Source organism: Ursus americanus, chromosome 14, assembly GCF_024610735.1.
Source record: "Ursus americanus isolate L20-20 chromosome 14, mUrsAme1.1.p, whole genome shotgun sequence".
NCBI lineage: Eukaryota > Metazoa > Chordata > Mammalia > Carnivora > Ursidae > Ursus > Ursus americanus.
In genome coordinates, this window is record NC_142140.1 from 55,889,800 (window position 1) to 55,904,946 (window position 15,147).

Below are 15,147 nucleotides of genomic sequence, written 5' to 3' on the forward strand. Positions count from 1 at the left end.
CGCCAACTTCCAGGGCTCGGGCCTGCTCTGCTGGAGAGCGAGGGAACGTTTGGCCACGGAGAAGAAAACAGGAACAGAAGCCCAGTTCTTACCAACAGAAAAAGGAATTTGAATTCTGTAGATACTTTATTCCAGAGTAGCTCGGGGCCAGCTCTGATCCTTCCAAGTCCATTGCTGTGGAAAAAAAAAAAAAAAGTGAAAAATTCAGGACTGACAGGGCACCCGGACCGGCTTAGGCAAAGAGGGAATAATGGGCCACCCTCGCTGGAAGTTGAGACTCGATGCTTCTAGAAACAGTGGGTAGCCTTTCCCGGGCCTGGCCTTTTCAGCCTCTAATTCCCACTCCTGCCCAGCAGACTGCAATGCCCTGTTATCCTTGCTGTTCCTCACCTGCCTGCACGTCCCTTTCACTCCAGGCCCGTCTGTCCAGCTCATTTCTCAGACATTGCACCTCTCTTAGAACGGGGACTCTCAATCGGGGCAGTCCTGTCCCCTGGGGCACATTCGCCAGTGTCTGGAGACTCCCGGCAGAGGGAGGTGCCTGGCGTGCAGTGGGTGGGGGCCAGGGACACCGATCAGTACCCCACGGTGCCCAGGACGCCCCTTCCCCTACGGAGAACAACCCAGCCCGACATTAGCAGTGCCCACTGGGAGCCCTGCCTCGGTGCCCATTGGTGAGTGCCTTGGCTGTGATCCAAGCGCAGGAAAGGATGTGGTTTCTACCATCGTGCAGTTAATGAAGACACTTTTCAGCAAGGAGGAGATGGACATGAAGTTCTCCAAACATCCGAGTCGCCTCTCAGTGCCTGGAGCTGAGCAGGGCTGTCCTGAGGGCCAAGCCCCAGCCCCAGGCCAGCAGGCACCGTGCGGACAGAAACTACAGCTCGCATCACCTGCTCCTTAGACCTTGCACTCAGAGGGAAGGGGAGCCAAGAGAAGCAAATGGACATGACTTTTTCTGGTCAGCATACTGCCACTTGGAATGTCAACACAAGCATCGGGGCAGACGCCGGGTTTGAGACAACCAGTATTCTCTGAGAGCATTCTGGACTTGTCGCTGCTTGTTTGTGGGGAAAATAGGAATTGCTTTCTCGGGGGCCAGGGGAGCCTGGTGCCATCCAGATGCCGCCACGCGCCAGGAGAGCATGAACTGATAGCTTTGAGGAGGCCACGTGTCTCCCCAAAGGAAAAGGGAAAGGCCATGTGTCTCCCCAAAGCGGAAGTTAACTGGCCAATCAGAGCGAAGGTAACTAAAAACCTGCTGTGCTTGCTCTTGCTCGTTACCCCGTCACCCCGAAGATGACAAGATGTTTTCTAAATACCAGGAGACCTATGTAAGGCAGGTGACCCCTCCGCTTGGCATATGGAGGAACAGGAATAGAAATGAGATTGCTTCAGGTCGCGGTGAGTCAGCGCCCGCCAGGAGCAGGGCCCAGAGCTGCCCTCAGCTTTTTCTGCGTTTCCTTTCCTGTCATTACTGGTTACTAGGCAACCGGAGTATTTTCCTGTAAACAGAAGCCTCTTCCCTTTGTGCCCCGGGGCAGATCCATTCATCAGGCCTGATCCCCGGCTGCTGCCCGCCGGTCCCCCTTGCCCCTCACTGATACTCAGGGGAGACCTCGCATAGGCTCCCCCTGCTGAGTGTCCCTGGCAGCGTCCCCCGATCTGATGTGCCTTCTCCACCACCCAGTGAGGCCACACTTGCCCCCTTCATTCCTCAAGTGTGTCTTCATCTGGGACCAGATGGCCAATGAAACGTGCGAGGCTTACAAACAACACACTGGGTGTGTTTCTGAGCCAGGGGGAGCTTGGGGCCAACCTTGCCAAGCTGGGCAATGGCTCGAATCTGAGGCCTCTCCTTTTTATTGGCCATCCTGAGGCCCCTGGGACCAGTCGAGAGTGGCCACAGATGAAGGGGGTCAGAGAAAGCATGCTCGGGCCCTGGCTTTGGGCAGAGAAATAGGAGAGAGGACGAATGAGGCTGATCGAGCAAGCAGGGAAGATAGTCCCTGAGTGATTCCCACCCAGTTCCTGTGGCACGTTCAAGTTCAGGGCAGAAGCGCAGACCCACGCATTGACCTACCAGAGTGTGTCCAGGGGTCTCGGGTGACTGCTGTCACTGAGGAGCCTGACCAGCAGAATTGAGGGATTCCCGAGCTTCCTGCTCAATGTGGCAGGTTGGTGCCCTTGACCGTGGGGCCAGCCGTCTCCCTTCCCCTGTTCTGCCAGGTGGAGGGGTCACCCAGATCCAGGCCTCCACCTTCTAGAAGGACCACCTGACCTACTGCTCTCATCTCCAAGGGCTGCTAGCACAGCAGACCAGAGCTTGTGGAGAAAGGCAGTGATAAAACATGCTGGCACTTACCCTTTGGGGCTGAAAACTGATTGCCAGGTGGGTTTTTTATTTAACTTTTTTAGTGTGGAAAATTCAAACATCTACAAAATCAACACCCAGTATAATGAACCGGGTGCAGCTATCACCAGGCTGTACACTTGTCATCACTGTGCCGTCTCCTGCCACTTACATCCACCGCCCCCCACCCTCCACGCCATGATTATATTTTTACACCGGTTTTCCGGTTAAAATTTACATACCGTTAATGCACAAATCTCGACTGTGTAATATTGACAAGTGGGTATTCCGTGTAATGCATACCCTATTCTCATGGAGAATATGTCCGTCCACCTCCCTGGGAAGTTCCTGCCCGTCCCTTCCCCCTGGGTTCCTGCCTCCTCTACACTGATCTGATCTTTCTTTTAAACCTTAGGTTAGTTTTGTCAGTTCTACGTCCTGTACTCTTTCGGATAGTTTCTTTTCTTTTTTTTTTTTTTTAAGATTTTATTTATGTATTCAACAGAGATAGAGACAGCCAGCGAGAGAGGGAACACAGGCAGGGGGAGTGGGAGAGGAAGAAGCAGGCTCATAGTAGAGGAGCCTGATGTGGGGCTCGATCCCAGGACCCCGGGATCACGCCCTGAGCCGAAGGCAGACGCTTAACCGCTGTGCCACCCAGGCGCCCCTTTTTCAGATAGTTTCTTTCACTCAGCGTAACGACTTTGAGATTGAGCCGGGTGTTGTGTATATCGGAGTTCATCCTTTTGTATTAATCAGTGATATCCAGGGAGTATTCCTCTATTAGCTTTTTAGCCGCATCTCTTGTATTTTTTTTTTAATTGGTTGCTTTAGGGATTACAATCTGTATCTTTAACTTAGCACAATCTACAGTTTCTCATCTCCTCCTGATGATGGGCATTTGGGTTACTGCACTTTTTGGCCCTTAAGAATAAAACTGCTATAAACCTCTGTACAGGGGTTTTTTGTTTGTTTGTTTTTTGTTTTGTAGATGTGTTTCCATATTTCCTGGATGAACACCCCAGAGAGGAATTCTGGGCTAAAGGGTGGGCTTAACTTTCTAGAAAACTGTCAAACGTTTTTTCTGACATGGTTGTATGATTTTACATTCCCACAAGTGTGTGAGAGATACGATTTCTGCCTGTGCTCACATTGTTGAGAGACTTAATGTTAGCCATTCTAGCAAGGGTTTACTGGTATCTCATTGTGGTTTTAATTTGCATTTCCCTAGTGACTAACACTGTTGAGCACTGTTTCATATATTTGTGGGCATCTGGATCTCTTTGTGAAGAGCCTGTTTAAGTCTTTTGTCCATTAGGTTGTCGTCTTCTTATTAAATTGTAGGAGCTTTTTACATATTATGGATAAAAGCCTTTTGTCAGATGCATGTTTTGCAAATATTTTTTGCAAAGCCCAGACTGTGGCTTACTGATTTGTGTGTGTGTGTGTTTTAAGAAGGTTATTTACTGGGGCGCCTGGGTGGCACAGCGGTAAGCGTCTGCCTTCAGCTCAGGGCGTGATCCCGGCGTCGTGGGATCGAGCCCCACATCAGGCTCCTCCGCTATGAGCCTGCTTCTTCCTCTCCCACTCCCCCTGCTTGTGTTCCCTTCTCTCGCTGGCTGTCTCTATCTCTGTCAAATAAATAAATAAAATCCTTAAAAAAAAAAAAAGAAGTTTATTTACTTAGGGGCCCCTGGATGGCTCGGTCGGTTAAGCATCTCCCTCTGGCTCAGGTTATGACCCCAGAGTCCTGGGATCAAGCCCCGTGTCTGGCTCCCTGCTCGTCAGGGAGTCTGCTTCTCCCTCTCCCTCTGCTTCTCCCCCTGCTCATGTGCTCTCTCTCGCTCTGCTCCCTCTCACAAATAAATAAATAAAATCTTTTTTTTTTAAGTTTATTTATTTTTTTAGGTAATCTCTGTACCCGACATGGGGCTCAAACTAACAACCCTGAGACCAAGAGTCGCATGCTCCTCCAACTAAGCCTCCAGGTGCCCCTGATTTGTGCTCTTGAAGTCTTTTAATGAACAGAAGTTTTCAGTTTTCACAAATCTAATTTATTGAGTTCTTTGGTCGTACTTATTACTTTCTGCATTCTGACTAAGAAACTTTTGCCTGTGCCCCTATGTTTTCTCTTAGAAGTTTTATAGTTTAGTTTTTTTGTTTTTTTTTTATTTAATGATTTTTTATTACATTATGTTAGTCACCATACAGTACATCCCTGGTTTTTGATGATGATTCATTAGTTGCGTATAACACCCAGTGCACCATGCAATACGTGCCCTCCTTACTACCCATCACCGGTCTATCCCATTCCCCCACCCCCCTCCCCTCTGAAGCCCTCAGTTTGTTTCTCAGTCCATAGTCTCTCATGCTTCATTCCCCCTTCTGATTACCCCCCTTTCTTTATCCCTTTCTTCCCCTACCGATCTTCCTAGTTCTTATGTTCCATAGATGAGAGAAATCATATGATAGTTGTCTTTCTCTGCTTGGCTTATTTCACTTAGCATTATCTCCTCCAGTGCCGTCCATGTTGCAGCAAATGTTGAGAACTCGTTCTTTCTGATAGCTGAGTAATATTCCATTGTATATATGGACCACAGCTTCTTAATCCAGTCATCTGTTGAAAGGCATCTTGGTTCCTTCCACGATTTAGCTATTGTGGACATTGCTGCTATGAATGTTGGGGTGCATATGGCCCTTCTCTTCACTACGTCTGTATCTTTGGGGTAAACACCCAGTAGTGCAATGGCTGGGTCATAGGGTAGCTTAATTTTTAACTTTTTAAGGGACCTCCACACTGTTTTCCAGAGTGGCTGTACCAACTTGCATTCCCACCAACAATGTAGGAGGGATCCCCTTTCTCCACATCCTCTCCAACAATTGTTGTTTCTTGCCTTGTCTATTTTTGCCATTCTAACTGGCATAAGGTGGTATCTCGGTGTGGTTTTTATTTGAATTTCCCTGATGGCTAATGATTTGGAACATTTTTTCATGTGTCTGTTAGCCATTTGTATGTCTTCATTGGAAAAGTGTCTGTTCATATCTTCTGCCCATTTTTTGATTTGTTTGTTTCTCGTGTATTGAGTTTGAGAAGTTCTTTGTAGATATTGGATACCAGTCCTTTATCTGTAGTGTCATTTGCAAATATTTTCTCCCATTCCGTGGGCTGCCTCTTAGTTTTAGTTTTTATTCGTAATTCTATGATCTAATTTAAAATCATTTTTGTGTGTGGTATAGGATAGGGATTGAAGTTCATTTGTTTTCTTCTTCCCATGTGGATATATCATTTGTTTAAACAACTTTCCTTTCTCTGTTGAATTGCTTTGACACCTTTGTCAAAAATCATTTAAGGAGGAAAGGAGCTGGGGCTTCGTTAGGAAAAAAAAAAAAAGGTGAAAATGTAAGTATGGGTTATTAGTTTTGTATTACCGACTTTGATTTATTAATATTTTATATCATTTTTGCATATGTGTTCATGAGAGACATTGGCCTAAATATTACTTCTCTTGTAATATCTTCATCAAGTTTTGGTATCTGGGTTTTGATGACCTCCTAAAATGAGTGAAGTATTCCTTTCTGAATTTTCTGATGGAATTAGTGTATTAATTCCTTTTTCAGTGTTTTATAGCACTGAACAGTGAAAGGCTCTGTGCCTGAAGTTTTCTTTGTAAGGAGGCTTTTAATAACATATTCAATTTCTTTGTTAGATGTGACATTCACATTTTCTATTTCATCTTGTGTCAGGTTTGGTATGTTGTATTTTTCCCAAAAAATGTTCATTTGATCTAAGTTGGTGAATTTATTGGCTAAAGCTGTTCATAAGAGATCCTTATGATTTTGGTTTCTATAAGGTTTGTAATGGTATATCTCACTTCATTTTTTATATTGGCAATTTGGGGTTTTTTTCTTTTTCTTATCAGTCTTTTATAGGGAATTGTCAATATTTTTTCTAAGACTTTATCTTTTTTAGAGCAATTTTAGGTTCACAGCAAAATTGAAAGGAAGGTACAGAGATTTTCCATGTACTCTCTGCCCTCACACACGCCTAGCCTCCCCCTTTATCAACATACCCCACCAGAGTGGTGTATTTGTATATGAGACTTGAACTGACGTGAGACGTCATCATCAACCAAAGTCCATAACGCTATCAGGGTTCACTCCTGATGTTGTACGTTCTGTGGGTTTGGACAGATGTATAATGCACATATCCACCATCACAGTATCACACCAAGTAGTTCCTCTGCCCTGAAAATCCTCTGTGCTCCACTGATTCATCCTTCTTTCCCCTTAAGCCTCTGGCAACCACCGATCTGTTTACCTTCTCCATAGTGTTTCCTTTTCCAGAATTGTCATATAGTTGGAATCATACAGCACATGTGGATTTACTTTTACTTAATAGTATGAATTTATGTTTCCTCCATGTCTTTTCATGGCTTTTATAGCTCCTTTCTTTTTCAAAGAAATTTCAGTTTGGGGGAAGTTTTGGTTCTGTCATTTTCTTCATGGCTTGTGGAGTTTTCTCTCATCTTTTTTTCTTTATTTCCTTTTTCTGCTTAAGTTTAGTTTGCTTATCTTTTTATAGCTTCCTAAAGCTGAAAACTTAAATGATTGATTTTTAAGCCATTCTTTCTAATTTGTTTAAAAGCTTAGGGGCGCCTGGGTGGCTCAGTCGTTAAGCGTCTGCCTTCAGCTCAGGGCGTGATCCCGGCGTTATGGGATCGAGCCCCGCATCAGGCTCCTCCACTGGGAGCTTGCTTCTTCCTCTCCCACTCCCCCTGCTTGTGTTCCCTCTCTCTCTGGCCGTCTCTCTGTCAAATAAATAAATAAAATCTTTAAAAAAAATAAAATAAAAGCTTAACATCTCCCTCTAAGCAGTGCTTTAGATATATCCCTAAATTTCTATATGTGGTGTTTTCATTATTGTTCAGTTCAAAATATTTTCTAATTTCTCTTATGGTTTATTCTTTGCCTATTGGTTATTTTAAAGGTGTATTTTAAAATTTCTAAATATTTAGCATTTTTCTAGACATCTTACTGACCTCTAATTTATTCTTTTGTTGTCAAAATACATATATGCTCTGTATAATTCAATCTTTTGAAACTTGTTTTGTGGCCTAGAATATGACCCACCTTAATGAATATTCCTTGTACATTTGGAAAGAATGTGCAGGTTTGGGTTGTTGTGCTCCATAAATGTCAGGTCACTGTGGTTGATAGTGTCACCCAGATAAATCCTTACTGGTGTTTTTGTTTAGTTTCTATCAAAATTACTGAGAGAAGAATGTCTGAAATCTCCAACTGTGACTCTTGATCTGTTTTTTCCTTTAGCTCTGTTAATTTTTTCTTTGTGGGGGCGCCTGGGTGGCACAGCGGTTAAGCGTCTGCCTTTGGCTCAGGGCGTGATTCCGGCGTTATGGGATCGAGCCCCACATCAGGCTCCTCCACTATGAGCCTGCTTCTTCCTCTCCCACTCCCCCTGCTTGTGTTCCCTCTCGCACTGGCTGTCTCTATCTCTGTTAAATAAATAAATAAAATCTTTAAAAAAAATTTTTTTTCTTTGTGTATTTTGAAGCTATACTACTAGGTTTATACACTTCTGTAATGATTATGTCATTATCAATTTATCAGGATGAAATGTTCCTCCCTTATTATCTCTGGTAATATTCCTTGTCTTCAAGGAATTTTGTCTCATAATTACAGCCACTCCAGCTTAATTAGAGTTTGCATAGTATATCTTTTTCCATTCTATTACTTTCCACCCATTGTGTGCCTCTGTATTTAATGAGTGTTTCAGGGTGCCTTGATGGCTCAGTCGGATGAGCATCCAACTCTTGGTTTCAGCTCAGGTCATGATTTCAGGGTCATAGGATTGAGCCCCTCATGGGGCTCTGTGCTCAGTGCAGAGTCTGCTTGGGATTCTCCCTTTCCCTCTCCCTCTGCCCTCTCCCCCCACCTGCTTACATGCACTCCCCTCTCTCTTTCAAATAAATAAATACATAAAATCTTTCAAAAAAGTAAAAATAAAAAGACGGTTTCTTTTAAAAAGGCAGCATATCATAGAATCTTGGTAGTTTTTTTTTTTTTATTGAGACTGACTAGTTCTATCTTTTCATTCAAATGTTTAATCTATTTATACTTTTTTTTAAAGATTTTATTTATTTATTCGACAGAGACAGAGACAGCCAGCGAGAGAGGGAACACAAGTAGGGGAAGTGGGAGAGGAAGAAGCAGGCTCATAGCGGAGGAGCCTGATGTGGGGCTCGATCCCGTAACGCCGGGATCACGCCCTGAGCCGAAGGCAGACGCTTAACCGCTGTGCCACCCAGGCGCCCCTAATCTATTTATACTTAATGTAATTATTAATGTATCTGAATTTAGGAAAGCCACTTTGCTGTTTGTTTCATCTAGTTTTTGGTCCTATGTTCTTCATTAGCTGCCTTTTTTGAGGACAAATATGTTTAGCATTTCATTTGCTCCTTTGTTAATCTTTAAGCTATATGTTTTGGGGTTTGGGTTTTTTTTAGAGATTACCATAGGGATTACATAATGTTTCTTTAATTTATCACAAATAAGACTACTACATGTTGTAAAATACAAGAACCTTGCACGTCTAATTCCATTTACCCCTCCCCATTCCTTTGTGCTATTATTGTTGTATAGATTACTGCTACATGTTATAAAAACACACAATAGAGTGTTACAATTTTTTGTTAAATAGATGTATTTTAACGAAATTAAGAGAAGAAAAAGAAAAAAATACGGTCCTTATAATTACCCACATATTTATAATTTCAAGTGATCTTTATTCCTTCCCGCAGATCCAAGTTTACCATCTGGTGTTATTTCCCTTCACCCTGAAGAACTTGCTTTTGTGTTTCTCATAGCGTAGGCAACAAAATTTCTCAGGTTTTATGTATCATAAAATGTCTTTATCCCACCTTTTTTTTAAGAATAGTTTTGCTGGGTATAGAATTCTAGGTTGACAGCTTTCCCCCAGCACTTTAAATATGTCATCCCATTGTCTTCTGGTCACCGTAGTCACTGGTAGGATGTTGCTTATCATCCATGCTATTGTTCCTTTTAATATAATATGTAGTTTTTCTCTGGCTGCTTTCAAGATTTTCTTTTTCTTTTTTTTTTTAATTTTAGCAGTTTAACCATGACACATCGAAATTAGTTTTCTTTGTATTTATCATTCTTGGGCTTTGTTGAAATTCTTGGATCTATAAGTTGAGGTCTTTCACCAAATTTAGGAGATGTTTGGCCATTCTTCAAATATGTCTTTTTTCCTCTCCCATTCTCTCCTTTTCTTGTGGGACTTCAGTTACATATGTGTTGGATTGCATGTTCTGTTCATTTTTCTCCCGTTTTTTCCCCTCTCAGTTCTTCAGATTGGGTTCCATTGATCTCTCTTCGAGTTCACTAACTCTTCCTTCTGCCATCTCTAATCAGCTATAAGTGTAGTCGGTAAAATTTCCAGTTTAATTATTGTACTTTTCAGCTCCAGAATTTCTACTCATTTTTTAAAATAGTTTGTCCTCCTCCATTGAGATTCCTATACATTCATTCATTGTGCGTATAACTTCCTTTAAGTTCTTGGACATATTTTTAGTAGCTGCTTTATCTGCACCCCTGGATTATCTTGGTTTGGTTATAATTGACTCCTCCCTTCTTTTTCTTGGGTATAGGTTGCAGCCATTTTTTCTCATAGTTCATGGTCTTTATTGAGTCCTGGATATCACGAATGCTATGTTGTAGAATTTCTGGATTCTCCTCTGTTCCCCTTGCTAGTGTGTATCTTGGCTAGATTCAGACCCTGCCCCTCATACAAATATATCTTTTTCAGCAGCAGCTGAAATATCGTCTTAGTTTGTTCATCTTTGAGCTGCTGGTTTTTCTCCCAAACCCCTGGTGTCTTCCCCACACGTGTGGTTTAGTCAGTTGGCCAAAGATTTGGCTGGACTCTAGGCAGACCTGGGGGCTTGCCCCCTCTGTGGCTCTCTCTCTTCCAGGATTTCCCCCTAATATTCTGAACTCTCTCCTCTCACATTTCAAGGCAACCAGACTACTGCTTTCTGCCACCTAAGCATTCGTGGACTGGGGCGTGCCCTGGCAAAAGTTCAGAATCACTGGTCTGACTCTGGCAGAGGTCTTTCAAGGGTGGACTCCCTGACAATGTCTGCCTGCTTTGTCACCCCCCCCCATTGTCTTTAAATAGGTGTGTGTGTGTGTGGTGTGTTTTAACATTTTGTCCAGGTTTTTTAACTGTTACCGGCAGGAGGGTTAGTCCCAGTAATCTCCGCTGCTACTGAAAGCCAGGGCTGTTACGCGCTTCTTCATAAACAATTTTTTTTTTAAACCTTAACGTTGATGTGTTAAGAGTCCTTGATTAACGGACCCAAATAAAAAAAATTCAGAGAAACAAAATTCAGGAAACTGGATCAACGTATATGCAGTGTATGACCTTGGTTATCTTAGGCGGGTAGGGAAGGATTTCATGCCCTCAACATATTGGAGCAGCCAGGCTGGCCTGCATGATGTCAGTCTGTCTGTCTGATGCTAACATTAAGGGATGTGTTCAGGGGGAGTAGAACAGTCAGTCTCAAAAGGTCATTACATTTCCCAGAAAGTCCTACACATCCTTAAAATAACCAGGTAGATTGTAAATGTCCTGAAACTTTACATAGACTCCCACCATCGGAAGCATTATGTATCATTTGCTATAATGCGGTGTGGGCTGTAATACTAAGGAGACACTGAGGTGTGTATTCATTTGGTAAATATTTATCGACTGCCCGGGTCGTGCACGGCACCGAAGCACCACCTAGAACCCGTCGCACAGGATGCTTTTGTCCCAGCTGTGCCGCTCATCGTGAGTTTCCTGGGGCTGCCATTCAAATACCACGGGCTGGGTGGCTTGCAACGACTGAAACTTGTCCTCTCACGGTTCTGGAAACCAGAAGGTGTCGGCGGGCTGTGCTCCCTCTAGGGAAGGATCCTTCCAGCCTCCTCCGGTTTCTGGTGGCCCCAGCCCTCCTTGGCGTGTCGCCGCATCCCTCCCTCTCTGCCTCTTTCGTCAAGTGGCCTTCTTCCCTGCGTGTCCTATTCCGTCTGTTACAAGAACGCCGTCCTTGGATTTCGGGCCCAGCCTACTCCACTGTGACCTCTTCTTGATCCTTACCTTGATTATATCTGCAAAGACACTCTTTCCAGATACGGTCACATTCAGATTGGGAGGTCACTGTTCAACCCACTACAACTCCCCAGAGTGATTGCCCCTTGTGCCCAAAGTCCCGTCTTAAGTTTCAAGGGCTGTACCTGGCTCTTGGTTCCAGGATTTGGCGATTTTATTTGTGATTTTATAAACTTGAGGAGCACTGCTGTCATTTCAGACCAGATGATCTTTCCCTTTGTCTTTAAATGCCGGCAGCCTCATCCTCCTAACAACTTGGGTCATCCCTAGCGGCCCCTCCAGTTCTGTCATGTTTGGGGAGTTGTGGCCACAGGGACTCTGCGCTGGGCCGGTGGGTGTCAAGGTTTTGAATCCAGACAGTGCCGTTTTTCTGCCCATCTTCCAAACCCACATCACTTCAGCAAACCCAGATTATACAAACCAGAGACCAGCAACGATGGTCTACAGGCCAAACTTGGCCTGTTGCCTCTTTTTCCTAAAGGAAGTCTTATTAGAACACAGCCAGGATCATTCTGTGTGTGTGTGTGTGTGTGTGTGTGTGTGTGTGTGTGTGAGCGAGCAATGGCCACTCTTGTGCCAGGACATCAAAGTCTAGTAGTTGTAACAGGACCAGATCTGCCCAAAAGTCTCTAGTCCTTGGCAGGAGAGCTTTGGCCACACTTCGCCTAAACACCATACACTAAACAGTGTGACAAACAGCACGGGGTAAGCAGTGTGTGAAACTAGGAAACAAATCCGTGTGCAAACCTGGCATGATCTTGAATAACTGGCATTCTGGAAGTTGCGTTCTGGCCGCAGTGAGCTAAGCACAGGCTCACTGTAGAGTCTCACACTCTCACGGGCTCCCCTGGTTTTAATAAGACGTAGACTTTGGAGCACAGTGATTTCTGCCTGTGAACAAGGAACTGGCCTCTGAGTCAGCATTCGCACTCTGTCACCAGTGGATTCTCCCCACAGAGAGCCCTAGTCCGGTGATTTCCTCCCACTGCCACCGAAGCGACCCACTTCCTGGCTTCAGATCGGAACAAAGTGGTGTGTGGGGTGCAAATGACTGGTTCAAACGTTGGGGGAAACTGTAAATAAGACCTTGATTAAGCAACTTCCTATAGAATCATTCCAGAAGTCAGTTCTGTCGGGAAGGCAGGGAGTTGGAGACCCAGGAAATACACCCTGGAAATTCTCCATCTCCTCCTTCCCTGAAAGAGGAGAAGAAGGTAGGGGGTGCCAGTCACCGTGTGGCTCTGGGGACATCTAGTGGTAAGGACTGAGTCAGGGAACCAGGAAACTGCCACAGGCACAGGCCACACATCCACAGATCCATCTAGTGGCTGTCGTGGTACCAAAGGCTTTGGGAGGGGAATGGGCCGAGTCCTAGAATATTCCTCATCAGTGAAGATGGGGTTAAACCAACACTCACAGATTTAAACCCCCACACACTGCTCTCTGCTTTCCTCTCTCTTTGTTAGAGGTGGGAGTTCTTGTGGGGCTAGGGAAGCGTATATAAACCAACACTCACAGATTTAAACCCCCACACACTGCTCTCTGCTTTCCTCTCTCTTTGTTAGAGGTGGGAGTTCTTGTGGGGCTGGGGAAGCAGTCCGTCCTGGGCACTGCGGTGTGCTCAGGCCTCCTCGTGAGGCAGAAGTGGGGAGACTCCACTTGACGGTTGGGGGGACGTGTGTAGAACGGGGGTTTACCTGCCCACAAAGCCACCCCCTCTCTGCAGCTGGCATATTTAACAGCTTTCTCAAGTGCTGAGAGCAGCTGGTTCTTAAAAAGTGAAGACCGTTTGCCCTTGAGCGTTTTCCTGGAATGATTTTTTTGTATCATCTGCCATGTTGTTCTGGTATGAAATGAGTCTTTTGGGGGCTCCTGAGTGGCTCAGTCAGTCAAGCATCTGCCTTTGGCTCAGGTCATGATCCCAGGGTCCTGGGATCGAGTCCTGCTTGGGGCTCCCTGCTCAGCGAGGAGCCTTCTTCTCCCTCTGCCGCTCCCCCTGCTTTTGCTCTCTCGCACTCTCTCTCTCAAATAAATAAATAAAATCTTTCTTAAAAAATGAAGTGAGTCTTTTTGTATAGAATTTTTAAACTACCTATTTGAAAGATGTATGCATCTGGCTGCAAAGAAATACACTTTTATGCTTTCTCGTGGGCGAGGATCTCTAGGAACAGAAGGCAGGACTTTTATCCAGCCCAAGATAAAATGCTTCTTTACTCTCATTGTGTATCACCTCTTTCCTCCCTTGGACAATGTATGGAGATATTTTTGGTTGTCATGACAGGGCGGGGCGGGGAAAGCAGCGCTCTGGGCATCTAATGAGCAGAGGTCAGGGATGCCGGGGTCTGCGTGAAGAACCATCCGGCCCCGGTGTCCCCAGTGCTGAGCGGGACAAACCCTGCCCTAGGAGAATGCCCTTGTCGTCTGGGTTATGGTAGCTCCCCAGATGGCAAGCATCCATCAAGAGCTTGTGATAAATGAGTAAACAATTGAGCGCTGGGAAGCAGTTCAGCTGGGTCAGCCTGCCATCGAGGAGTGCCTGCCGAGCCGAGTTTTGGTTTTATATTGGGAAAAACATTTCCTGCCCCACCCCCTCTCTTACTAGGAGCAGCTGGGCCCCCCGTTTCCCTTTCCTGCTTACCCAATATGTCCAGCGCCCTTGCATTTGAATTTTGAAGACTGTAGGTAGTAACCACTCGCCAATCCTGTGCATGTCTGAGGTTGCCTCTTGGGGCTTCGTGATGGCAGCCCTGCTCCACTCAATCTCTCTCCACCTTTTCTTTAGAACTGAGCATGCAGAATTCCGAGGGTGGATCCGATTCGCCGGCTTCTGTGACTCTCTGTCCGTCGGCGGCAGCCCAGGCCCCTGTGGCCCAGCCGGTGCCAGCATCCCCGCAGGTAACAGACCATCCCGCCTGCTGCCTGGGGCTCGGGCTGTTCCGGGAAAACCAGTGTGGCCGGGGGTGCGGGGGTCGGGGGGGCGCATCCTCTTAGGTTTTGAAAAACACCCGAGTCAGCAGAGATGGAATCTATATTTTCCCGAGTTAACGTGTCGGTCCCAAGGCTGCTGCTGTTAAAATAGCCACAGCTTTATTCTGTTCCCTCTGCCCCACCATGGCACATTCTCTGGCTTTTTTCGCTATTTGTCGAAAAGGTCCCACCAAGGACTCAAGGATGCAAACACAACAAGAAACCAACTTAAGTCTGTTCCTATCGTTCAATGAAAGTTTTCTCGTACCTGGGAAATATCCCTTTTACCCAGGAAGACTACGGATAAGGCGAAAGATCGGTTAGAATTCTAGCATTAGAATAGGAATATTCTTCAAAATTTGTAAGGAGAGACTCTTTACACAAAGGCTCCTGACTTCCGTTCTGCCATGGGGGGAAATATACCCTAGACCTGAACGTAAAGTTAGTGACGTAAGACCACACAAAGCCGAGGGCGGTGGAACAGACTGGAAGCTTGGAGACGTGTGCAGCAGCCCACTGTGGCCATGTGACCACCCAGGAGCACGATTCCAGAAGTTAGAAGCATGACAGAATTGATGAAGCTGAGAAAGCCCCATCATTCAGCAAAACAGAAAGGCAGACCTCAGAGTGGTTT

General features: G+C 45.3%; 1 protein-coding gene across 2 annotated transcripts in view; it reads left to right on the forward strand.

Moving 5' to 3' along the window:
- The window catches only part of RFX2 (regulatory factor X2), a 94,452-nt gene that overhangs the window by 37,689 nt on the left and 41,616 nt on the right, over positions 1 to 15,147 (forward strand). For both annotated transcript variants that reach the window (XM_045776699.2, XM_045776701.2), the window contains exon 2: positions 14,329 to 14,441. In XM_045776699.2, coding sequence (XP_045632655.2) covers positions 14,337 to 14,441 — 105 coding nt within the window. In that variant the 5' untranslated portion in view covers positions 14,329 to 14,336. The remainder of the gene's footprint in view (positions 1 to 14,328; positions 14,442 to 15,147) is intronic.